The sequence below is a fragment of the Trematomus bernacchii genome, unplaced genomic scaffold, assembly GCF_902827165.1.
Source record: "Trematomus bernacchii unplaced genomic scaffold, fTreBer1.1, whole genome shotgun sequence".
Classification (NCBI taxonomy): domain Eukaryota; kingdom Metazoa; phylum Chordata; class Actinopteri; order Perciformes; family Nototheniidae; genus Trematomus; species Trematomus bernacchii.
The window spans coordinates 3,367,000-3,393,512 of record NW_022987524.1 but is presented as its reverse complement, the minus strand read 5'-3'; the positions used below and the strand labels follow the sequence as shown (position 1 = coordinate 3,393,512).

The 26,513-nt window shown below is 41.7% G+C and overlaps 1 protein-coding gene across 4 annotated transcripts; it reads left to right on the top strand.

Moving 5' to 3' along the window:
- Positions 1 to 3,070: 3,070 nt before the first annotated feature.
- dars2 (aspartyl-tRNA synthetase 2, mitochondrial) lies at positions 3,071 to 24,692 on the top strand. Of its 4 annotated transcripts, XR_004555064.1 has the most exons (18): positions 3,071 to 3,503; positions 4,448 to 4,559; positions 8,018 to 8,084; positions 8,240 to 8,341; positions 10,075 to 10,170; positions 10,247 to 10,370; positions 11,061 to 11,107; positions 11,279 to 11,385; positions 14,324 to 14,393; positions 17,291 to 17,470; positions 19,030 to 19,137; positions 19,235 to 19,297; positions 21,138 to 21,290; positions 21,695 to 21,729; positions 21,806 to 22,024; positions 22,124 to 22,234; positions 22,407 to 22,482; positions 24,196 to 24,357. XR_004555064.1 is itself a non-coding variant. In XM_034119720.1 (17 exons), exons 1-17 carry the CDS (start codon positions 3,326 to 3,328, stop codon positions 24,384 to 24,386), a joined length of 2,001 nt encoding a protein of 666 aa, XP_033975611.1. In that variant the 5' UTR covers positions 3,073 to 3,325; the 3' UTR covers positions 24,387 to 24,692. The 4 variants fall into 4 exon arrangements, 3 of the variants coding, with proteins under 3 accessions (XP_033975611.1, XP_033975604.1, XP_033975619.1); XM_034119720.1 differs by lacking the exon at positions 21,695 to 21,729 and having other exon boundaries at positions 3,073 to 3,503; positions 21,141 to 21,290; positions 24,196 to 24,692; XM_034119713.1 differs by lacking the exon at positions 21,695 to 21,729 and having other exon boundaries at positions 3,074 to 3,503; positions 24,196 to 24,692.
- Positions 24,693 to 26,513: the final 1,821 nt, after the last annotated feature.

The window sequence follows — 26,513 nt, the reverse complement described above, 5'->3', positions numbered from 1 at the left end:
AGTGAGGAAGACTGCACTTATTAAAACCACGCTTCATGTGGGGTGAGTACCAAACGCTGTCTCCTGGTACTCATCTGAGTAACTCACTAAAAAAGTTATGTGCACCCCTGTTTATAACCTCCTTTAGCTGAGGAACCACTGGACCTCCCTTTACGAAAGGAGAGGAGAAAATGCTGCCCCACAATGCCTTGCAGCATTTGGGGGGCAGCATTTAGTTAAATATAGTTAACTCTAAAATAAGTAGAGTTCGGGAGTTCGGACCCCCGAACTCCCGTCACGAATGTTGTGTGACGGCAAATTCAGCATTTGCCGTCACACAACATTCGGCCGTTCACGGAAACAACCGATTATGACCGAGAAATTATATCATGAAAGTTACGGTGCTTATTAAGCTTTTTAAAACGTATGTGGTAAGTTGCCAAAGTGCTTTGTTTTGAACGTTCATCAGTATTATAATCAAAAAGAGAAATATGAACGTTAGTTTTTACTGAAATCATCAAATAAAGTCAACATTTCACAGTCTTTACTGAGCTATGTGGGGTTTGTTCAACTTTTAAAAGATGTTTGAATGGTGATATACACAGTGATAGATGTTAAGGACTAACGTTTATAATAAATACATTTGTATTGATTTTAAGATCTTTTCATACAATCATACGTATTGGGATCATTTGTATTAATGTGGACCGGAGGGAGAGGGTGACGAGCATAAGTTTCACTTTCCTTTTTTATTTCAATTCCAACTTTGGTCATGAAGAATATGTTTCTCTGTTGTCCCCGTTCATAAAGCATAAATCAACAGCATCAGAGCACGGTGCAGAGTCTCTAGATGAGTTTACAGTAGTCCCTCGTTCTTATTAAACATCCATGTTGTAGTCCGCTGTATAGAACACTGTAGTTTCCATAGTTTCCCCACAGCAGCAGGCGCACATTTATGACCTCCGCTGGCGCATCATAAACACGTCGGATAGTGAAAGTGCAGTCGGATTCTCTAAAGTACCGCAGTCTCTTCTCCTAAATCCTTTTGAATTCTCCTATCCACTATCCCTTAACCCCGTGACGTTTCACACAGAGGTCAAGGGATAGACGATAGGGTTAGAATTTAGGAGCTGATGTTTGGACTATTCGACTGCAACCGTGGAGGGAGGGAGGGAGAGCTACGGAACTTCACAGTCTAATTTCCCGACCTGATATTTTAATTTTCTATTCAATCAATATATTTTTGGAAAGGGAAACTGTGCGCAAACAGCAGTAGATATATATTCATTTATAAAAAATAAAAAAAAGGGGGGAAAAGGGCACTTTCTCTGGAGGAAGAAAAAGGGCAGGGGCTCAAGCCCACTTTGATGTCTATGTATTTATTTGTTGTTCTTTTCTTTTCACTATATCTGTAAAGCGTCTTTGAGCACCTGTAAAAGCGCTAACAAAATAAATCTATTATTATTATTATTTGTGCACGTGCCTGCTGAGGACTGACGGGACCCCGAACTCCCGCACTGAGATGGCTCTCATCAGCCTGCAGGCCGACATACTGCACACACACACACACACACACACACACACACACACACACACACACACACACACACACACACACACACACACACACACACACACACACACACACACACACACACACACACAGGGCCAGCCCTAGACTTTTGGGGGCCCTAAGCGAGCTTTGGCTTGGGGCCCCCCTCACTCTAGCACGTTCTCACTACACACAACACGGAACCAACTTTTGTCTTATGATGTTAGCATAAGCACACATATTGTATAAATAAGCATGTAAACACCGTGGACCTAACATCCTCTAGGGGGGTCCGGGGGCATGCTCCCCCAGGAACATTTAAAAAAAAATATTGAAGTTAAAAGCATCAATCTGGTGCACTTTGAGAGCAAAATGAAGAGATCTATGGATACATCTCTCAACACCCATATGAAACAGAACTGTAAACAGATTTTTCTTTATGGATATTTTATAAATCACTCCCCTTTTAAACTGTATTCTTGTTTTGTCATATAGTATTTCATAACTGAAACACTTTAACTGACAGGACTCAGGATCAACTGTGTACTGTAAGGTAGCTTCTAAGATTATTGACTTAATAATATAATACATGTATTATGACTTTGAGAGTAGGCAATCTAGGCATATTAACAAAATTAATTAAACATACTTATCACGGCAACGGTGTACTGAGATTTCATTTGAGACTATTTTTTTTTTTTTCATTTTTTGCTAGGGGGCCCTTAGTGGCTGCGGGCCCTAAGCAGCCGCTTATGTCGCTTAATGGGTCGGGCCGGCTCTGCACACACACACACACACACACACACACACACACACACACACACACACACACACACACACACACACACACACACACACACACACACACACACACACTTTAAAGACAGCCGTCCCAGTCCTTAACACCTGTTTCTACTTGTTTAGAAAGGGTTCTCTTCTGAGGATAACACAGCGGTTAGAAACGCAGCAGCGCCACCTGCTGGAGCGGAGGGTACTACTTAACACCGCTCTAAAGTGTTCCAGAAAAAACTATTTGGTAAATCAGTAATCAGTGATGTAAAGAAAATAAGTAGATTTACTAAGTACAATTTTGAGATGTAAGTATTTTAATGTTTTGCTACTTATACCCCATGCAATTCAGAGGTAAATATTGTACTTTTACTCCACTACATTGATTTATTTAATACCTTTAGTTACTTTACAGATTTGGATGAATGATTGATATGAAATATAATCAACACTTAACCTTAGTTACACCTGGAGTAAAAGTCAACAGCTACACTGTAATATACAAAGTCATTCAAGTTTTGCTCAATTGTAAGTAAACTGGTAAGTGCAGCAAAAGAAAATATGTTCTAGTGTTTCAATAGCTGCGTTACAAAAGGAGAATACATTTAAGTCTAAATTGGATCTGTGTTGTAAGAAATTATGTAAAAACTTAAAAAGACAAGATTACGTGCGTTTAAAAAAAAGAAATGTTGCCGATCGACTGCTTTGGTCTTCATGGCGTCACTTCCGTTTACGCTTCCTTACTTCCTACACATATGGATTATATCCACATTAGCAGAGAGCAGTGGAACATACGGAAGTAGGAGCGGACACAGTGACAGCCTGCCCCGGTCAGTGGAGTTCCTGCGAGTGTTATTATGGTGTCATTAGTACACCAATGAACTCTTTATAACTGTTCCCTCAGAGGGAGCCTGAGTGTGCTCCATTCAGACACAGCGACAGCCCGCTGTGGGACTGACGGAGGTTATCTCAGCCTGCAGCTTCTCAGTGTGGCTGTGGAGCACCATGTTAGTGAGGAGCAGGCACGCGCTGCTGAGAGCGTGCACTGCTCTCAGGGCTCGCGCTGTTTGGTACCAGAGCTCACCCTCGACCTCTAGGAAAGGACCCCTGCTGCTGGGGGCCCCTCAGCTCAGACCCCTGAGCTGCACACACACACCCTGCAGGGCTGCTGCTGCTCACACAGGTACTCTAAAAGTGATGGGTGCATCATGTGACTGTAATGACTCACTGAAGGTTAGAGGGAACAGATCCACTGTACCTGACTGCCATTGGACAGTGACGTCATTCAGGGTCCAGGATGAACACATGACTACAACATGTTATGTTGTAAATGTATTATCTTTTCAATTTACACACGGCATCTATTGCACGTCTGTCCGTCCTGGGAGAGGGATCCCTCCTCTGTTGCTCTCCCTGAGGTTTCTCACATGTTCCTTTAAACTGTGGGGGTTTCTCTGGAAGTGTTTCCTTGTACGATGTGAGGGTCTAAGGACAGAGGGTGTCGTATTGTCATACTGATATTCTGTACAAACTGTGAAGTCCACTGAGACAAATGTAACATTTGTGATATTGGGCTATATAAATAAACATTGATTGATTGATTGATTGATTGATTGATTGACTATAAGGTTAGGCATGGGACGATAAATAAGACATTTTATTATACGATTAAACTAGCAAAATAATTTAAATTCATGACATTATCTTGATAATCATAAAAATGTGGGTACAATTCTTAAGATGGCACTAAATCATATTGGAATCAGTTCAGCCTACATTTTTTAAGCAACAATTAAGATGATCAGTTAAAAACAAGCATCAAACCATATGAAATAAGGTAGTATTATGGCATAGGGTCCACCTGCATTATTAATATCTATTTATCACAAATGCCATTTTTTATCACATAATTTCACAATGGCATTAATCACTAATGTCATGCAGATGCAGCCCTAATGCTAAATTATATAAATAATTAGTCTTAATCATGAATTAATAACGGTTTAGTTTTGTAACTCACCAGTATTACAGCGTGCTTGGAATCATTCATTTGAACAATGATAATGTGTTAAAGATAACCTAATGTGATCATATCAACATTTACTGTCCCGCCATGATCCACATCAGTTTCTGTCCAAGGTGCCAACAGTCTGTCACTCAGGAGCCACGCCTGTGGAGAGCTCAGGGCACATCATGTGGGGGAGAGCGTCACGCTGTGTGGCTGGGTCCAGTACCTCAGGTGAGACTCTGCAGTCACTAGACACAGTCATAGACACTTTATTCATCCCAAATTGAGAAAGGATTTAAATGTACCATCTGACAGTAAATCCAAAAGAAGAAGCCTACTAAAAACGGGGGACGTTACATCAGACTGTGGGGAGAAATGAGACCTGATCTCAGTCAGGAGGAGTCAGGCTCTAGGACCATGAGCAGGGTTGGGAGGGTTACTTTAAAAATCTAATCCATTACTATTACTAGTTACCTGTAAACAAAAATGTAATCAGTAACCTAATCAGAGTATCAACATATAAAAGTAATGTAACCTGATTACTTTCCATTACTCTCGGATTAGCTCAATATCAAATACAATGCAAATATATAAAAGAGAAAGTAAATATAATAAGATGTTTTTTACTAAGTGTATTCTGTAAGACAACAGAACCATAGAGGCTTCTCAATACTCTAATTTCCCCTCCTCGACTCCTATCCTCGTGACTTAGCCCCGCCCACAGGAGATGCGAGCGGAGGAGCCGAGGTGGGGAGCCGAGGAGAGAGGAGGGGAAGCAGCAGGCGGTTAGAGAAATGAGAACTCCTCTCCTCTGAGCGGTCATTTTAAAGAGACGTCCATTAATGATGACAGGAGGCACAGCAGCCCTCTGTCTGATGGACAGATGTGTTCATGACCACTTATATATTTACTTTTAATTCATTGACAGTGCGGTATAATGAGACAATAACAGGCTACAGATGCAGACACACACACATATTTATATAAATATATACAATTTAAAGTATGAGAGCACTCTCATAATAACGTAACACAATCAAAGACTGGATATATCCCCCCCCCCCCCCAAAGAAGTGGAATTGAAATTACGGCCCAAAAGTTGTATTTGCAAGTATTAAAAGTAAGCATAGGACACCAAACCAACTGAGACCCGTCTATCCGCCGCATCTACGCACTGTACAACACGCACCTACACACTGTACCACACACACACCTACACACTGTACAACACGCACCTACACACTGTACCACACACCTACACACTGTACAACACGCACCTACACACTGTACCACACACACATCTACGCACTGTACAACACGCACTTACACACTGTACCACACACACACCTACACACTGTACAACACGCACCTACACACTGTACAACACGCACCTACACACTGTACAACACGCACCTACACACTGTACCACACACCTACACACTGTACAACACGCACCTACACACTGTACAACACGCACCTACACACTGTACTACACACTGTACAACACGCACCTACACACTGTACAACACGCACCTACACACTGTACCACACACCTACACACTGTACAACACGCACCTACACACTGTACCACACACCTACACACTGTACAACACGCACCTACACACTGTACAACACGCACCTACACACTGTACAACACGCACCTACACACTGTACAACACGCACCTACACACTGTACCACACACCTACACACTGTACCACACACACACACCTAAAGACTGTACCACACACACACACCTACACACTGTACCACACACACACCTACACACTGTACCAAGGACGTGCACAGACATTTGGAGGGACTATTGCTCTAAACTGGAAAAAGGGCCTCCCCCCGAAAAAAAACATAAGACCTTTTGAAAATTCTAACTTGTTTTTAATGCAAAAGAAACCAAACGATTTTTACATTAACTAATTTGAAGAGTAATTCACATTATCATCTAAAAAAAAAGCTAAAGCTAAGGCGACTACTTGCATTCGGTAGTTCATAAAAAGAAAACCAGGGACATTTTTAGTTTTGCGGTCCATATCTCACTAAAATATCTAATGTTAGTAACTATTAAAGAGAAAATGGGGACAATTCTGTTTTAATGTAGTTTGACCATTGTAACTTCTGTGCAGACATACTGATAAAATAGGGCTTCTAACTAATTACCTTAAATAAACTCACTAATTAATGAAACCAGTTCAATACGCATTATTCTTATTCTTATCATTCTTTATGAGCGCAGTAACGGTAAGGTATCTAATAACTTCCATAACTTCATAACAGAGATGGTCAAACTGAAGTAGAGACATGGCAGAAATCCTACAATGAAGCGGGACAGTGAAGTGTTCTCCTGAGAGAGGGCGATCAAGAGAAGAGAGAGGGCGAGGGAGTTTACAGATGAAACGACACAGAAAGACAGAAGCACAATAACAAGTATATTTAGGTGTTTGTTTCTAAATAACAGACGGTGTCAAGAGGAAGATAAGTCCCCTGGTTTGTCGCCTATACTCTAACTGTCATGAGAAAACTCAAAATCAATTTTCCAAAATCCGACACTAGAGGTGGTCTTTAACGCACCGGCAGATGACAGCGCTGACAAGCCAAGGTGTGTTTTATCGCAGCGAGACGCTACAATACTAATTGTGGGCTTATCATGTTGATTCGGCCACAACAGAAACAAAAAAACTCTCGCTCTCTCCAGAGGGGCAGGTCAGGGCAAACGGGCCGTTGCCCGGGCAACAATAGCCCGTACCTGTGCACGTCCCTGCACTGTACCACACGCACACCTACACACTGTACCACACACACCTACAGCTCCTAAAGCATAATCAGGCTACAGCTGTTGGGTATTTTATTATGTGAAGCACTAAATGGTTTTAGAAAAATATGGACTCTTTGTTTGTAGATATCTACTAAACTAAAGCAAATAAAGAGAGTAGGCCTGTTATACTGAGTGATATATATTATACACACTGCTCTGCTTTCTGCACGGACCTCACAGCTGTTCTCACTGTAAACATCGCGTCGCGATGAAAACAGTTACTAAAATAATATCCAGGGGATGCATGCAGCGCTGTCATTGGCTGAGATAAGTCCGGCCGTGCGTAACGCCTCCACCGTTCCCGGAAATGCATCCGTGGAGGAGCCGTGGAGGACCCATCAGTGTATCCTCGGTTATAGCTCCTCCAGAGAGCCTCCTCGACGCTCGATGCTCGGTCCTCGATGTGCATTTAGAGAAATTAGATGTCCTTCAACATGGCGCTCTGAAACCCATTTCCGGGTCACTACCGGAGGACCAAGGAGGAGGTGAGGGGAAATTAGAGTATTGAGAAGCCTCTATTGTGACCTTAGGAAAGAAGAAACGTAATCATGTTTCGTTTAATCCTTTACTCCCAAGCCTGACTAGGAGTTTCTGTACAATCGTATCTTGCTCCAAAAACCTGTGATGACAGTACTCTGTACACTGCACATCTTTCAGCCATATGTTGGTCTTCAGGACAGGTGCTGTGTGTCAGTAATACATGTTACTGGCTTTACCTTTCCTGTCGAGCTGCACAACTATAACCTGTGTAGATACATTTATCTTACAACCTGACAGTTGTGTTTTGGGGAGCAAAGTTCCCAGCACTATCCAGACTTTTTTCTCAAAGAAATATTTAAAAACAGTTTCTGCCTCCGACAGGCAGGACCTGTTTGTCATCCTGCGAGACTTCAGCGGCCTGGCACAAGTCCTCATTCCTCAGGAAGAAGTAAGGATGGAAACAAATACCACAATACAGTGTCTGTAAATGCTATTACAGAAAATAACACTATTATAATAATACTAACAATAATTTGATTTACTGCTCCAGTTCTCTATATTTTTAGATTGAACTTCTTTTTTATTTTTCTTCTGTGTTTTAAGTCTGCGAGTCATTTGAGAGCGGGGCTGTGTGATCTCACAACGGAGTCTGTCGTCAAGGTTACAGGAACAGTCAGACGGCGCCCAGCGGGGCAGGAGAACACGGTTAGTGAGTGGCATGAAAGCTTCTGTGCATGAGATATTGAATCAGTCAGGGGGGGGGGATGCTGGAGTGGAGCAGACCCTCCTGGGTTCGCTTTAAAGAGCTGTAGGTTCACTGCTGGGTCGAATCACATGATACTGGTTCCTTTGTCATTCACACATTATCCTCCGTGCTTTAGATTAGATTACACTTTATTGTCATTGAACAGAGTACAAATACTAAGACAACGAAATGCAGTTGTTAGCATCTCACCAGACGTGCAAAACAAGCAGATAGAAGAGTTATTCATGCTATCATATAAATATGTGTATCTATATATACAAACTGATGTATTTACACTACAGTATAATGAGGTATTAACATAAAAGCAGTAAAGAAATTGAATACACTATAGATCAGGTATAAAAATAGACATTATAATACAGACACTATCGACAATAAATATGAACAGACTGTAATTTACATTTGAAATAATATGATGCCATACTTTATACAATGCATCCAAACCAATAATACGTCAATGCTTAAAATGGAAAGGGAGGTTTAAAACGCCTTAATAAAATCAAATAAATCAAATAACTGTTAACATGGGGAAAATATGTTAAATAACAAATATTTAGATTTCTTTTTTAAATAAGAATGAATCCAGCAGAGAGCAGCAAAGACAATGTGGAATGGTAAAATGTAACTATCTTTCTCTTTGTATTGGTGCCTTCTCCCTTCAGTTCAATGTTCAATACATTTTTTTCAAGAATGTTGGAAATAATTTACGAACTTACATGTTTGTATTCAACAAGCAGTTGGCTGTAGTTTAGCAGAGTGGCATAACTGAGTACACTTGAATAGGATTGTTATATTCATCATCGCACATCTTCCTCTTATCATCCAGCCGAGCTTACGTGCCAATACAACTCCCTTCCACGCCTCCCTTTAAGAGTTTTTATTTAAATTCACAAGACATACATTATATTGAAATACACACGATAATGTGTATTGTATTTCACTTTAATTTATTGTTTGATGTGTCTTTATAAGCACATTTAAAGTATGTATCATTTTAAATGTACCTCAAAAGCTGCAACAAAACATGGCCGCGCTTTAGAAGAAAATCTAATGTTGAAGCTGACAGATGATTCATAAAGACATGCCTTCAGTGGTCAGCCACCCACGATTCCAACTACTGAACTATCAGTAGGAGGCAGTTCTCAAGCAGCTGTACATTCAATACCATCATGTAGTAAAACCCGGGAGGGCAAAGTATTGTTCCCACACCTCTGGAACATATGAGTGCATTGCAAAGTCAGCGTAAACCATATCAAGCATGTCATCGCTGAATAGCTGCAGGGTCATTTAGTTTCAAGTTCCCATCTACAGCGGGGCAAAGCAGCGTTCTCTGGGTACTTTAAGAGACTTAAATGTATTAGCAGAGTGAATATTTGAGGTGTTCAAATTCATAGGACTATATACATATACATATACATATATAGAGTGACATACTGTGTATATATATGTCAAATAGAGTGTTCACTTGTTTTTTGTTCCATCTCCCCATTCTGCTGTGTTAACTGAATTGTATTTTATTCTTATTTCATTTTCATTTATTATGAAAGGGGGAGGTAGCATTGTTTACATTTCTTGTAAACTGTCTATGTGCTTGGTTTGTGAAGTACTTGGAGTGACCTTTGTGTATGAAACTGCTGTATAAATAAAGTTTGCTCTGGTTTGATATGAGCAGGGCATGCCGACAGGAGAGATAGAAGTCCTGGCTGAGAGCGTGGAGGTTTTGAACGTGTGCCGCACGTTGCCTTTTGAAATGAAAGACTTTGTCAAAGTAAGTCACTACTTTGCACATTTTAAATTATATTTTATTATTGTTATTAATTATGAATGATTGTGTTTTTGCACAGAAGTCAGAGTCTTTGCGGATGAAGTACCGCTACCTGGACCTGAGGTCGTCTGAGATGCAGAGGAACCTCCGGCTGAGGTCCCAGCTGGTGATGAGGATGAGGGAGTTCCTCTGCAACCAGCACGGTGAGCAGAGCCAGGACCAGCCCCCCCTCACCGGGACCAGGGCCGGGAGGGTTACCTTAGAAGTCATTAGTTACCTGTTAAAAAAAGTAATCGGTAACCTAATCTGAGCTTCAAAATATAAAAGTAATGTAATCTGATTACTTTCAGTTACTTTTGGATTAGCTCAATATCAAATGCAGTGCAAATGAATCCAAGAGAGAAGACATCAGAACAATGTGACTTTAGGAAAGAAGGAACCAAGATATTTAAGATCAGAAACGATTTCATTTCTAGGAAAAGCTGCCTTTCATGAGGCAATACATCACCAATGAAACACATGAGCACATACTACAGTTTAAAAAAGCAGGAATACAATCAGACAGAAAATGCTCTGTTTTTATTTAATACACACAGTTAAACTCACACACTCTATTGTATGCATTTATAAGTGTATTCAAAAAAGAACAAATGAATCAGAATCAGGATACTTTTATTCGTTCCACAGAGGGGAAATGTCAATGTGTTACAGCAAGTAAAGAGCTTCATATTACACACACACACACACACACACACACACACACACACACACACACACACACACACACACACACACACACACACACACACACACACAGTGTGTAGGGTTTGCCTGGGTTTTCTCTCAGATGCATGGACTTTATCTAGCAGTCTCTTTTATTCTTCTCATTGTAGGCTTTGTGGATGTGGAAACTCCCACCTTGTTTAAGAGAACACCAGGGGTAAGAAGATCCTTCATTATTTAAATATTCCCGCACAGAATTCAACTCACTTTGCCCATCAAACAGTCGAAGCATCTGAGAATGTTTCATTATAGAAAGAGATGACTTGTATGTTCTGCTTCCCTCAGAAACATGTGAAGGCCACACTCTGATCATGGTCTTGTGTTTCAGGGAGCCAAAGAGTTTGTGGTTCCGTCCAGAGAGCCGGGCCGCTTCTACTCCCTGCCCCAGAGTCCTCAGCAGTTCAAACAGCTGCTCATGGTGGCCGGGGTCGACAGGTGAGGGCAAGGCTCATCTTATCGGATGTTATTAATGTGCGTCTGCTGAGGGGAAACTCCAGTTCTCTGTACAGCAGACTACTGTAAGCCCATCTACTGTAGATACTTTGCACCGTGCGCTCTTATGGTGAAAATATTTACAATTGTATTTATTATAAACTTGTTGGGCCTTAACATCTATCACTGTGTATATCACCATTCAAACATGTTTAAAACTTTAAGAAACCCCACACAGCTCAGTAAACACTGTGAAGTTTATTTGATCATTTTACAGTAAAAAAAGTGACTTTCATGTTTCTCCTTTTGATTATTATAGTGTTGAATGTTAAAACAAAGCACTTTGTCAAGTTACGGTATAAGTTTTAAAGGTCTCCTATTATACTATTTTAAAGCATATATTACAGTATAGGTCTCAGATATGTCAAAAACATGCCTCTGAAGTGTTTTGCTCAAAATACCAAACAGATCATTGTAGCCTCAACCCCCTCTATTTCAGCCCTGTTACAAAAGTGCTGACTCTGGGTCCGTAGCTTTAAAAAAGAAAAGAAAAGAGAGCAGCGCTCATCAAATCTGGATCAGCTCCGTTGTTCCCCCGTTTTTAGAGATGTGGGTAAGGAGGAAAAGAGAGAGGGTTTTATTTTCTGACACTTTGTGAGTCTCCTGCATTTTGCATAATAGGGGACCATTAGATTGCTTAATAAGCACCGTAACCTTCATGATCCGCATTCCTCACTCACGATCGGTTGTTTCAGTGAACGGCCCAATGTTATGTCATGGTAAATGTTGCGGCTGCTAGGTATTGTGAGACAGCATTTTGTCCTTTCCCTTTGTAAAGGAAAGTCCAGTGTTTCCTAAGCTAAAGGAGGTAAAGGAGGTTTCCTTCATCTAGACTAGAGAACTCGAACAGCTCTTATCAAGATTCAAGATTCAAAGATTTATTGTCATGTCATATACACAACTACAGTGTAGTTATGCAATGAATGAAAAACTTGGATCACAGGTTCCTCAACAGTGCAATTACAAGACATACATTTAAAAAAAATATATGTAAAAAATAAAAATAGTGCAACTCAGGTGTTTAATAGCCTTCTGGCCTGTGGGATGAAGCTGTCCCTGAATCTGGTGGTTTTAGTCCTGATGCTGCGGTTGCACCTGCCAGGCGGCAGCAGACAGAACAGTTTGTGGCTGGGGTGATGGGGGTCTTTGGGAGAGGGCAGTATGGAGGGTGTGTGCGATGGGGTCGTCTGTAGACCTGTTTGCTCTGTAGGCAAACTGCAGGGGGTCCAGAGATTCAGGGAGGGAGGAGGTGATGAATGATTTGACTAACCGCTCAAAGCACTTCATTATGATGGAGGTGAGTGCTACTGGGCGGTAGTCGTTGATGCAGGTGATTATTGTCTTTTTGGGGACAGGAGCGATGGCGGAGTGTTTGAAGCATGTGGGGACTACAGACTGCAGCAGGGACATGTTGAAGATGTCTGTGAACACCTCTGCCAGCTGAACTGCACACGGCCAGAGAACACAGCCAGGGATGCCATCAGGTCCAGGAGCCTTGTGTGGGTTAACCCTTTCAAAGGATTTGCACACATCTGCCCTGTTTAAAACAAAAGGGTCGGGCTCCTGATCCTTCTGTGGCTCCACAGCCTGGCTGCTCTCGAATCGTGCAAAAAAAAACGTTCAGCTCATCTGGGAGAGATGCGCACGCAGACAGTCCCTCTGCACCTTGCATTGTTCTTAGTCCCGCCCACATGTTCCAGGTGTTACAGCCTTTGAAGTCAGACTCCCTTTTGTCTCTGTATTGTCTCTTTGCATTGCTAATTGCTCTGAGCGCGTACCTTGATTTCCTGTACTCATCCAAATCTCCACTGTTTGCGATAGTGCGCGCTTTCAGCTTGGTACGCACCTCGCTGTTTATCCAGGGCTTCTGGTTAGGGACTGTCCGTACAGTAATCTTCAGTACTACGTCATCGATGCATTTGCCAATGTAGCAACGCGTCCGTGTGTGTGTTGATGTTGTCATCCTCAAACACACACCACTCCGTCGTTTCAAAGTAAGCTGGCAGCAGTGAGATGTGGTCTGATTTTCCCGAAGGGAGGGCGAGCTCTATATCCATGTCGGAAAGGGGAATAAACATGGTCCAGTGTGTTTCCACCGTGCGTAGGGCAGCTGATGTGCTGGTAGTACTTCGGCAGGACCTTCTTCATGTTGGCAGTGTTAAAATCTCGGCAGATAGAAAGGCCAGCATCAGCTTGCATGTAGCGGACAAAGTTAAAAGCACACACCCAAATGTAAACAAACACTGAAATATAATGAAGAAAATGCAGAGTTGGAGAAGAGCCAAAGACACGGGCGCCATCGCTGGAGACATTTTCTTTACATGGCTGACACTGAGGTTCTTCTGGGTCATTTCACTCCGTTTGAAACCTTCCTAAGATAACTGAAAATTTGAATGCAACCTGTTTGTTTGTGATGATCTGCACATGCTCATCACTCAAAAATACATATGTGTTTGATATGTTTTAACTTTTTGCCTGTATTTGATAGTCAGATACCACTTTTGTCGTTATTTCAAATGATTTGTTGTTAAACCTAGAGTATTATATACACTATTATACACTTTTTATATTTGCACTTCAACATGCTATAGCCAATATCCCAGATGGATGTAATTATCAACATTCAAATCAATTCAAATAGCTTTATTAGCATGACCATAATGACATACTGAATTGCCAAAACATAGTACAATTGCGACATCTATACATAAATATACATTTGAAATGTGCCGTTAAGTTCCTAAACATTTTTGAACAAATGCTAATATAGCATGTTTTCTTTACAGGGAAAACAATATACTTTTTGAACATGAACTAGAAAGTTGATAGAAAGAAAAAGTGAAGGTGAGTTATACCATCCTTTGTCTTCGCTGTGTGGCAGGTACTTCCAGGTTGCTCGCTGCTACCGAGATGAAGGCTCCAGACCAGACCGGCAGCCGGAGTTCACTCAGGTAGGACGGAGGACACAATGCACCCACACAGCAGGACTTATGTTGAGACTATACTGTTCTTTTTATTTCCTTAGTGGTTGGTATTTTAGCCGAACATTTCAAATCTAGTCAGGGAACTTACCAAACTGTAAAATCTAAGTACTAACCTGTGTGACCATACATGCGGTTTGTTCCTACCCTCTGATACAACTCACAGGAGTGTTTCCTAAAAAAAGCACGCCTCAGGATGGAGGAGGATCACATCGTCATGCCTGTAAACCGTTAATATAACAGTGACTTCAACAATCATCTAGAAAACTCACTACTTAATTATTTGAAGGAACGAAAACGACCTGAACACCGCAGCATCAGGAGAAAGACAACCAGACAGTTTGATCCCACAGGCCATAAGACTGCTGAACTCCTGAGCTTTGGGAAGTGTCTTCATAACCTAAAGCATTCATCTGTCAACTCACACTCTATTATTACTACAATAAGCAGTGTTTTATTCTTGTACCGGAATTCATTTTTACCTCTGTATTTGACTTGTATATAGTTGACTTCTCCTGCATTACTTGCACATTAGTGTTGCAACATTCTCTTGCACTATTTTATTTTATTTATATTCAGTTTATTCTTTCAGTATTTTTATTGTTTTATGTCTTAATATATATATTTATGCTGCATTGTTGGAGGAGCCTGGGACTTCAGATGTTCATTGCTATATCTGAAGATTCAAGATTCAAAGATGTATTGTCATGCCACATATACAACTAAGGTGTAGTTATGCAATGAATGAAAAATGTAGGTCAAAGGTTCCTCAACAGTGCAATTACAAGACATACATTTTCATAAAAATATAATAAAATTGTCCCAAAAAATAGTGCCAGCTCTGGTGTTTAACAGTCTTATGGCCTGTGGGATGAAACTGTCCCTGAGTCTGGTGGGTTTAGTCCTGATGCTGCAGTACCGCCTGCCAGACGGCAGCAGACGGAACAGTTTGTGGCTGGGGTGATGGGGGTCTTTTATAATCCTGAGGGCTTTCTTCCTGAGCCGCTGGGAGTAGAGGTCCTCCATGGATGGCAGCTCCGTCCTGGTGATGTGCTGTGCAGTTTTCACCACCCTCTGTAGAGTCTTACGGTTGAGGGCGTTGCAGCTGCCGTACCAGGCCGTGATGCAGCCAGTCAGGATCCTCTCTATGGTGCACCTGTAGAAGGTCAGGATCCTCTCTATGGTGCACCTGTAGAAGGTCAGGATCCTCTCTATGGTGCACCTGTAGAAGGTCAGGATCCTCTCTATGGTGCACCTGTAGAAGGTCAGGATCCTCTCTATGGTGCACCTGTAGAAGGTCAGGATGCTCTCTATGGTGCACCTGTAGAAGGTCAGGATCCTCTCTATGGTGCACCTGTAGAAGGTCAGGATCCTCTCTATGGTGCACCTGTAGAAGGTCAGGATCCTCTCTATGGTGCACCTGTAGAAGGTCAGGATGCTCTCTATGGTGCACCTGCATAAGGTCAGGATCCTCTCTATGGTGCACCTGTAGAAGGTCAGGATCCTCTCTATGGTGCACCTGTAGAAGGTCAGGATCCTCTCTATGGTGCACCTGTAGAAGGTCAGGATGCTCTCTATGGTGCACCTGCATAAGGTCAGGATCCTCTCTATGGTGCACCTGTAGAAGGTCAGGATCCTCTCTATGGTGCACCTGTAGAAGGTCAGGATCCTCTCTATGGTGCACCTGTAGAAGGTCAGGATCCTCTCTATGGTGCACCTGTAGAAGGTCAGGATGCTCTCTATGGTGCACCTGTAGAAGGTCAGGATCCTCTCTATGGTGCACCTGTAGAAGGTCAGGATCCTCTCTATGGTGCACCTGTAGAAGGTCAGGATCCTCTCTATGGTGCACCTGTAGAAGGTCAGGATCCTCTCTATGGTGCACCTGTAGAAGGTCAGGATCCTCTCTATGGTGCACCTGTAGAAGGTCAGGATCCTCTCTATGGTGCACCTGTAGAAGGTCAGGATGCTCTCTATGGTGCACCTGTAGAAGGTCAGGATGCTCTCTATGGTGCACCTGTAGAAGGTCAGGACCCTCTCTATGGTGCACCTGTAGAAGGTCAGGATGCTCTCTATGGTGCACCTGTAGAAGGTCAGGATCCTCTCTATGGTGCACCTGTAGAAGGTCAGGATCCTCTCTATGGTGCACCTGAAGAAGGTCAGGATCCTCTCTATGGTGCACCTGTAGAAGGTCAGGATGCTCTCTATGGTGCACCTGTAGAAGGTCAGGATGCTCTCTATGGTGCACCTGTAGAAGGTCAGGACCCTCTCTATGGTGCACCTGTAGAAGGTCAGGATCCTCTCTATGGTGCACCTGTAGAAGGTCAGGATCCTCTCTATGGTGCACCTGAAGGTCAGGATGCTCTCTATGGTGCACCTGAAGGTCAGGATCCTCTCTATGGTGCACCTGTAGAAGGTCAGGATCCTCTCTATGGTGCACCTGTAGAAGGTCAGGATCCTCTCTATGGTGCACCTGTAGAAGGTCAGGATCCTCTCTATGGTGCACCTGTAGAAGTTGCAGAGTATGTCCGTGTCCATGTTGAACCTCTGCAGGTTCACTGTAACTACTGTGCATATGACAATAAAGCCTTTGAATCTTAAATCTGGTCAGATGTAGGAAAAGATCATGGTTTGTGTCAAAATAAGAACTTTTGTCATGGAACATATACTTATGTTAACCAACGTTACGTAGGATACATTACTTTAACTCTACGTACGTAATTTAAAATAACTCAATCTTGACTTTTCACATGGGACATGAAAAGCGCTGACCTGGGTGAAAATAGCTAACTGCACTTTTTCCTGGTTTTTGCTTAGACTTTACGAGTTGGTAACAGTTCTGATGTGTGTTTTCCCATCATCTCTCTCAGGTAGACATAGAAATGTCTTTTGTGGAGCAGGCAGGCATCCTGGCCCTGGTGGAGGGGCTGTTAGCTTACTCCTGGCCTGCAGAGAAAGGTCCCGTCCAGGTTCCTTTCCAAACCATGACGTATGAGCAGGCCATGCGGGACTACGGTGTGGACAAGCCTGACACCAGGTTCTGCATGAAGGTGAGTTGTTTGAGTTTTATTTACATTTGTTTGTTTCTGAAATCCTCCTTGATGCCTAGATGTCAGAGCTGACAACAACATAACTTAAAGTTAGTTAGTGTTTACTTCCTGTCAGCCTGCTTCTGCTCTTACTGTTAGTGTTTACTTCCTGTCCGTCTTCTTCTAGTGATTCATCTGACATCCAGTGCTCTGTCTTTTAACCTCTTTCTTTCCCTTCTTTGATCCTCCTCAGCAATGGTCATTAGTTTGCGTGGCAGTAACCTCTGAAATGTCCAAATTGACAAATTAGAATTAAGTATTCAACTTAGCCGTGTAACAATTACTAATATTACCCTTCTCACTAAATTGTATTGCTACGACTGGAGATGAACCTTGTTTTTCATATTTTGGATCATTTGTCCATTTGGACTCGCAATTATAAACTAAGTTCACAGCTCTGCACTGCAGCTTTTAAATAACAGTTTTTATGTGGTCTCAAACACAAAGCTTGCCAAAATGTCTCCAGCTGGTTTATTTGAGGTGAGATCAGGGCTTAAGTTTGGGTAATGTCCACTCTCTGTTTGTTTTACTCATCCTGGATCTCACAGGGAGTGTCCAGGCTGCACTGGGTCACACAGGGGATGCTGTTTACTGGCTCTGGTAACTCTGGTGAACACAGATAGTGTTCATGGGACAGAGACAAGCACCATCATTAAAACACGAGTGAAGCACTACCGGGCAGAAAATGTGAAATGTACAAAGAATCGCATTGTTCATCTAGGAACACTTCTCCAGATATTAGGAGATTACTAAAGTAAGGGGCTATACATGAGTTTTTAATTTTGTATGAATACAACACATTTTTGGCATTTTCAACATGCTCAGTATTGTGTTTGTATTGTCTGATGAACAATCTATTACTGTGTGAATATGTAATGCTCCAAAAAAATAAAATAACTGTTTGTTCTGCCAAATCTGAGATCAAGAAGAGGTGAAGAAAGAAGCCTGTTGGACTTATAATGTTTTATTTACCAGAGCCATTTTAGTTTTTGACCTATAGTGATGGAATTAGCGTTTGAAAAGCAACCATTCCACATTGAAACACAAAAATGATTTAAAAGTTTTATGTTTTTTTTAAACACTGTGATACTCAGTGTTTTGTATTAGCTTTTTTTATTTCTTAATGTTATGATTTTCTCTTTTTGTCGAATCAAATGTATTACATGTACATTTATGTGTTTATTATATGTGTTCTGTTTGATTAATAAACAGGGCTGTAATTGTGATGGGGCTCTGTTAGAGCAGAAGCATGGGGGTGAATTGTACCTAACTACTGTATATCTGTTATGAACTCCATTATTAGGACTTAAAATAAAAAATGGTATAAATAATAATAATTCTAAGAAATGTTAGGTTATTTCCAATTGAGCCATAAGAGCCCAATGAGTGGTGTTTTTAACCATGAATTCATCCGTTAATAATCAATGATGACAGTAAGTGTATGTTCAGGACGGTGTGAACATGACTGTGGAGTTGTCTGAATCTCTCTCTGTTCTCTCTCTCTCTCCCTCCGTGTCCAGCTGATGGACCTCAGTCCGGTTTTCTCATCCACTCAAGCAGAGTTCCTCAGATCAGCTCTCAGCAAACCAGCAGGCTCCGTTCAGGCCATCTGCGTCCCCAGTGGAGCGGTGAGGAAAAATACATCCAAGCATACTGTGCATACATTGTGAGTTACAATGTGACCATCATTAAAAACAAAAATGTGTTTCTTGTGTTTGACTACAGAAACTATTTTCTGCTAAAGATTTGGAAGAACTGAAACGGACCGCTAGGACTCTGTTTGGACAGGTAGGTTTCTCTGATTTTTCTCTAAATTACTTTTTTCTTATGATTTAAAGAACTAATAATAGATCAAGTAAATTATATCACAAAACGGAACAAATAGGGAGGAAATAAAAAGTTAATCACCTACATTGTTTGAAATGTACAAGGAATCTTTATGAAAAGTGTCTTCTTTATGTGTAAGAGTATACAAAAGGAAAAGTATTGCTGTGCACTGAAGAAGTCTATCCAGTTGTTGAGATATTTTAGTCTGGACCAAAGCGCGGCTAATATTGCCATTCTTAGAGCAAAGCTGCTAAAGCGGCTAAAAACAATAGAGCGTACGTAGTGGTATGTACGGAAGCCCTGAGATGACAGTGAGAAAAACACATTCTGGTGATCCATTGCCTAAGCCTGATCCAAATGGTTTCCTTCTCCTGTGTTTATAAACACAAGCCAAGATAATAGTTATTAGTTTATTTAAAAAATGATCTTTGAAACATATATTGATATGATTGAAACACATAAAAAAGAAAGAAAGTCATGAACAGTTATGTACTTGGTAAATGTTTATAGGCCAAACCTTTTTTTTTTCATCTGGCAAAGCCTTTTTTTGTGTGTTTCACAAATTAACATTTATGTTGAGTGATTTAGAAATAGAATCAGGTTTGTTTTATCCTGAAAGAAGTAATTGGATCAGACCTAAAAAGGGATCTCCATATTCATTTTTTTGTTTGCCCCTCAGGGCTTCCATATTTATGCTAAAATAACAGCAAACCAATATTTCAACTCTCAAACCTGTAGAGTTTGAAAGGTATTATTGTTTCCAACCCCAGTGTTTCCACATTGTCTCTTTTCTTCTTAAAGGTAACCTATTATGCAAAAGTGTCAGAAAATACAACCCTCTCTCTTTTCCTCCTTACACACATCTCTAAAAACGGGGGAACAACGGAGCTGATCCAGATTTGCTGCGCTCATGACTAAAATGTGGGCTGGCTTTACGTTGAACTCCTGGCAATGTCCCACCCACGTCCCAACCTATTGTTCCCATACCAGTCTTGTATTTGACCTCGTTGATTACCTCGTTGTTTAACCGGCTTTAGCAATCGCAAAATGTCACGGCAGCTGATCGTCCGAAGCTTTTTGAATAAGCAGTAATTGTGATGGTGTGGATAAACGAGGTGAAAAAAGAGGGATTGATGCAGTGGAGGATGAAGGACAAGCCAGTAAGACTAAAACTGACAACGTTCAGCCAGCAGCAGAGGGACAAGCAAGTGGCAAGGAGTTCAAGCGGGAGTACCGGGTTCAGTGGGAGCAAGAGTTTAAGTGGCTGAGGAGGGAAGATGGCAAAATGTTCTCCGACATCTGTAGAAAAGCTAAGATGAGTAACGGATTTGTCCGAGGGTGCACGACGATGCAGAAATCAGCGTTGAATGATCACAAAAGTAGCCATAGCCACATCGAAGCTTCAAGGGTGGTCAACCAGAGCGTGGCAATGGTAAAGCATGTGGAGAAATCGCAGGTTGCCTGTAACGAGGCATTAAAAACACAATTTAAGGTTGTGTTGCATATGGCAAACACAAACAAGCTGAGTTTCTGCTGGTAGACAGCCTTCTCTTCACAGAGCCAGCAGCAGCTCCAAAGGGGTGTGGCCAGCAGCAGCTCGGTTACATTTAAAGGGCCAGACCCAGAATCAGCACTTTAGTAACAGGGCTGAAATAGAGGGGTATGAGGCTACAATGGGTGATCTGTTTGAAGTGTTTTGCTTAAAAAAACCAGAGACATGTTTTGTATAGATATGGCCCTATAATATATTGTTCAAATATAGCATAATAGGTGATCTTTAATGTGTGTGTGTTTGTCCCAGGAGCTGAGCGTGGTGCTGGTCAGAGCAGACGGGACGCTGAAGTCTCCTCTGAAGAAGCTGCTGTCTGCCTCGGCCACAGAGGAGCTGCTGCAGGGGAGCGGAGCCCAGCCAGGGGACCTGCTGCTGCTGGCAGCCGGGGCCCTGCACACTGTGGTACGACACTCCCTGACAGGGGCGGGAAGTAACTATGTGCATTTACTCAAGTAATGTACTCAAGTACAATTATGAGGTACATTTTGGAAGCTACTTTTTACTCCACTACATTAATTTGACAGCTTTTAGTTACTAGTTATTTTTTAGATTTAGATTATTAGCTAATTCAATAAATAATAAAATATGTATAATTATCGGTTAAGATATCCAGCAGCAGCATATAAAGTCATTTAAAGTAGCTCTATATGTACCAGCACAAATCATAATCCAGTGATTTATTACCATTTTGTATTGCGCCATTAAAAATAACGAGTACTGTTACTATTGGTACTTTAAGTTTATTTGAATGCTGACACTTTGGACTTTTACAAATTATATTTTGCTACTTTTAATTTAAACCATAGCTCTACTTCTACCACTGGATAACACTGACTATAAAGTGAGTACAGGTTAATTTCTCTTCCATCCTAAGCTTCGTCTTTCCTCTGTCTTACTGCACCCCCTCTCTGTCTCAGCGCCCTCTGCTGGGTAAACTTCGCATGCAGTGTGCAGAGCTCCTGGAGTCTCGTGGCGTGTCAGTCCGAGACCCCTCAGCATTCCACTTCCTGTGGGTTGTGGACTTCCCTCTCTTCTTGCCCAAAGAGGAGGATCCGGAGCAGCTGGAGTCAGCCCATCATCCGTTTACTGCTCCGCTGCCAGAGGACACACACCTCCTCTACACAGAGCCACACAAGGTAGTCACTAAGGAACAAGGTTTAATTTTCATTTTTTTTTTGATTAAGTAATATTCATGTGATGTGAGATGCATCAAGGCTTATGTGCTGTCCTCTCAGGTGCGTGGTCAGCACTATGACCTGGTGTTGAACGGCTGTGAGATCGGAGGAGGCTCCATCCGCATCCACAAGGCCTCAGAGCAGCTTCATGTCCTGAAAAGTATCCTCCAGGTCAGTCATTGTCCATATATCTTAACCTGTTAGGCCCCAAGCCTGTTTTTCAGGTCTCAGCCTCGAAAATGGCATTTCCAGAACAAATGACCTTAACAGTGTTCGGACTACCTGTGGAAATGGGTTGAATGAACTCCTCATCATAACTGTTGTATGAATGTGTCTTCTGCAGGAGGACCCCAGTCTCCTCTCTCACCTGTTGGAGGCTCTGGACTCAGGAGCACCACCACATGGAGGCATTGCTTTGGGTGAGTTAACTCTGCGTTTGACAACATCAATTTTTAGCAATAATTGAGGTTAAGGGTATAAATTAATTGTAGTGGCGGTTTATCCAAAGTTCATTGTTGTAAGGCCACTTCTACAAGATGAAGTTGAGCTCTGACTCCAAATATCTGAAATGAAGACAATGTAGTCACAGGTGATTCATGAGGGTTTATTGAATCACAGCTTCCAACTCCATACGTCTCTTAGCGGTCCACTTCCGACTTAAAGACTCTTTCATCTGGAGATAGTAAATTAAACTCAAGAACCATTACACTATCAGGCGTGCGGACGCGTGCGGTCGTTTCACGCTTGCAGACTTCCATTGTCTCACTGTTGTAGCGCCATTTTTAACTCTTGGACCTGCCCATTAAAGTTTGCTTTACGGCATAAAACTAGGTCGTAAACAATAATAAACATACACATTGCATAGTCCAGAAATGTGGATATATACAAAACTATACAAAAAATGTTATTAGTGTAACTCATGATTATTCAAATAATGTATCTTTTAAATGAATGGCTCTTACATGAATCAACAATTTGAATTGAAGAAACGATAAAAACATCCCTCATTATTACATAACTATAATCATTATGCCTGCTGTACAGTATAACGATATGTGTAGAGGTAGTGTGTGGATATCATTTTAGTTCATTATAGAAACTTATAACCCTTTTGTGATTTTATTTTATAATGTCACTTTTCATGACAGCTGTGTTGTCATTACATGCCTCTCTTCTGCTAACTAGTTCAACAACTGCTACTAAATGTAGCCAGTTAGCGCTTGTAAGCTGGAACAACAACAGCGCTAAAGATATTCTCCTGCTTTACTGTAAATACACACAGTACATGACTGCAGTAACTAAATCTCTTTTACATTTTGCTTAACAAGGCTGCACATGCAGTCCTTCTACTGTCCTTAGCCGGCGTACTAGCTAGACTGACTTGTGAGCTTATATTATTACCAAGCATCAAAATGAAGACCAGTGTTAGCAGTTTAAGCTAGCTCCTGTTGGCTTGGGCCACCACAGAGACAGAAAAATTGTGAGCAGCTAGATAGTTGAATAAAAATGACTAAAGCATTGTTGTTAATATAGCTATGAGCCATGGGCGGCTGAACTGAAGTAAAAGTACTTATACTATACTGTAAAAATGGTGAATAACAAACAAAAGTACTGCATTGAGAAAAGTACTGGAACAGGAAAATGTACTTAAAGTATTAGGAGTAAAAGTACTTCAAATTATGAAATAAAAATAATAAATGCAGCAAATCTTCACTTTTGAGAAGCTGAAACTTTTTATTAACAAACAGACAACGTCAACCCACTTATTTTTTCAGGTGCTTAAATAATGTTGGATGGCATCATATTACACAAGTTCCTCCTAAGTGTTGTGAATAAAAAAAATCTGAACTTATAAAGGACCTAGTAACTAAATGTCTAAAATAAATTGAATAAAGTAAAAATTACCTTATTTCCCTTTAAATTGTAGTGAAGTTGAAGTATGAAGAGGCAAAGAAAAAGAAAATACTCCAAAAATAAATGTTTATTTAAGTACAGTACTTGAGTACCGGTAAATGTACTTTGTTACTTACCACCACTGAACTCATCTAATTCTACTACAAAAAATGCACAAATCATAAGCTAAAAGGTCAAATCTGTGAAACATTTATGAACTTGTCTCCATGCTTTTCTAGGTTTGGACCGACTGGTTTCCATTATGGTCGGGGCTCACAGCATCCGTGACGTCATTGCCTTCCCCAAGTCATTTCGGGGTCACGACCTGATGAGCTGCGCCCCTGACTTTGTTTCTGAGGAGGAGCTGAAGTCTTACCACATCTCTGTCAATTGGCCAGCAGAGCAAGAAGGAGGGGAAGAGGGGAAGTGAGGAGGTACAGAAGGAAGAGATAAAGAGACAGAAAACGAAGAGGTTATGCCCTGCTAGATCTTTGTAAGCCACAAAACAGAAGAAAGACATGTGAGGACAACGAGACAGAGATCAGCAGACATCCAGCAGGAAGTGTTGAGACTGAAGCCTGTCAAGAGCTCTGCCTGCAGATGTGAGGAGGAACAGAGAAAATACTTTGGCTCCACTCTCTACTGTTATTTTGAAAGAGAAAAGGGGATTGGATTGGCCACAGGATAAATTATGAAACATACTGAGTCAACTGAGAATAAAATGTATTGCCAAGTCCCACCGACTGCAACAATTTATTTGAATAATCCATAAACTGATCAACAGAAAAAAAATTGTCAATTTTTGTATTGCTTGAAAAGTTATATTTTGTGCAGAAAAGCCGAAAATCACTGTTTTTTTTTGTTTTTTTTACTCAAAGGGAATGTTATGGTTCTGGAAAACAAAACAATTTGAGATATCAGCCAACTTTTATGAACTGGGATGGACCTTTTTCTCTAGGTTTTGATATTTTATAGACATAATGATCAATCGCATATCATAATAACTAACAGTTGAGGTTGGACCAGACTGACTTGTTGGTATACATATTGAACATTACATGTTACTTATTAGACACTTTTATGTGAAGTGTCTTGTCCGAGGACACTGCGACATTCTGACTGCAGTGGGTGTAAAGGTGGAATTGAACCGGTGTTCGACTGTTTTGAAGATGAGCACATTAACCACTAAGCCACAGCCGCCCATATGCACATCTGTGATGATGTTGTTTTTCTCTGTTTTGATCTACTGACTACTGTTTCTGCAGATTTGCTGAGAAGCCCTTAGTAGGCGGAGTCGGCCACTGCCGCCTCGACAGTGACGTCAGAGTCTAACTCCCGCCTGCTCCAGCCTGATCCAAATAAGGGCAAAGAGGCGGAGCCGAGGCGGCATAAGATAAGTCCGATATTTAAAATAAGAATACTCCACCAGGCACCAACACAGGAAACACGTCCGAGTTCAAGTTGTGTTCCCCGGATCAGCCTCGCAGCTGGGCCCCTGTAGCATCCTGGAGCTAACAGAGCTAACGGAGCTAGCAGAGGGACAGAAAGCTAGAAGCAGCAGTCACCGCAGAGACCTGTCACTCAAGGTGAACACGCCCTAATTTATGCAAAAACGTTAAGACCTAATATAACTAAAAGGGGTGCGTTGTAAAAAAATGTACTCCCCAATCCATTGTCATGAAGGTGGAATCTAACTATATCCAGAATATTTTTTATTGCATCCAGGGGTAGAAACATGTTTATTTCTGCTGTAAAGTTGGGCATTTTAACATGGGGGTCTATGGAAATTGCTCCTTTCTGCAGCCATCCCCTATCGGCCAATAGATGAACTGCAGTTTGTGGCACTTCCTTATGGGCTTCCCGGCTCTCCCCCAGAGTTAGCCGCTTGGTTTTACCTCAATAAGAATAATACACATCAAACTTGTAAATGTATAATGCAAAGTCTTCACTCCATGTAAAACACATTCTACTTTCAGCTCTAGCTAATATGAAACTTCCAACAGTCAACATTTGCCTAATCAAGTGGGTACCTCTCAGGCCACGTTTACACGGAGACGAAAATTAACCTTAGTCGATATCAAAAAAGTCTTCCGTCCACACAGAATCGGCTCAAGAAACGTGTCCGTTCACACGAGACCGTTCGACCCGCTGGAAACGCTGTAGTACATATGCCGGGCCTGTAAGTGGCGCTGTACTTCCACCACAAAATACACCAAAAGCAGCGAATAAGACCCCCCGAGCATGGTTGCCTGGTTGCCCTTCTGTTTATTCTCCACGGTGGATTTAGCAACATGTAGTTCATGTAGTTCTCCATGTCCACTTGTTGCTGATGGTTGTGGTAGAGGAGCTGTAGATTTTGCACTAACATCTGTAGCATGGTCAGTAGCGTCTGGAGCACGAAAGCAACCCTGTGATCCTCCATTGTTGTTGTTGTTGGCGAAACATATCAGCAATGACGGGGGTGACACGGGGGTGAGCAGCAGAGGTGAGGAGAGTCGGGGCTATGGCGTCATCGTTATCAGGAAATGATCGTATAGAACGTACACACGGAGCTGTT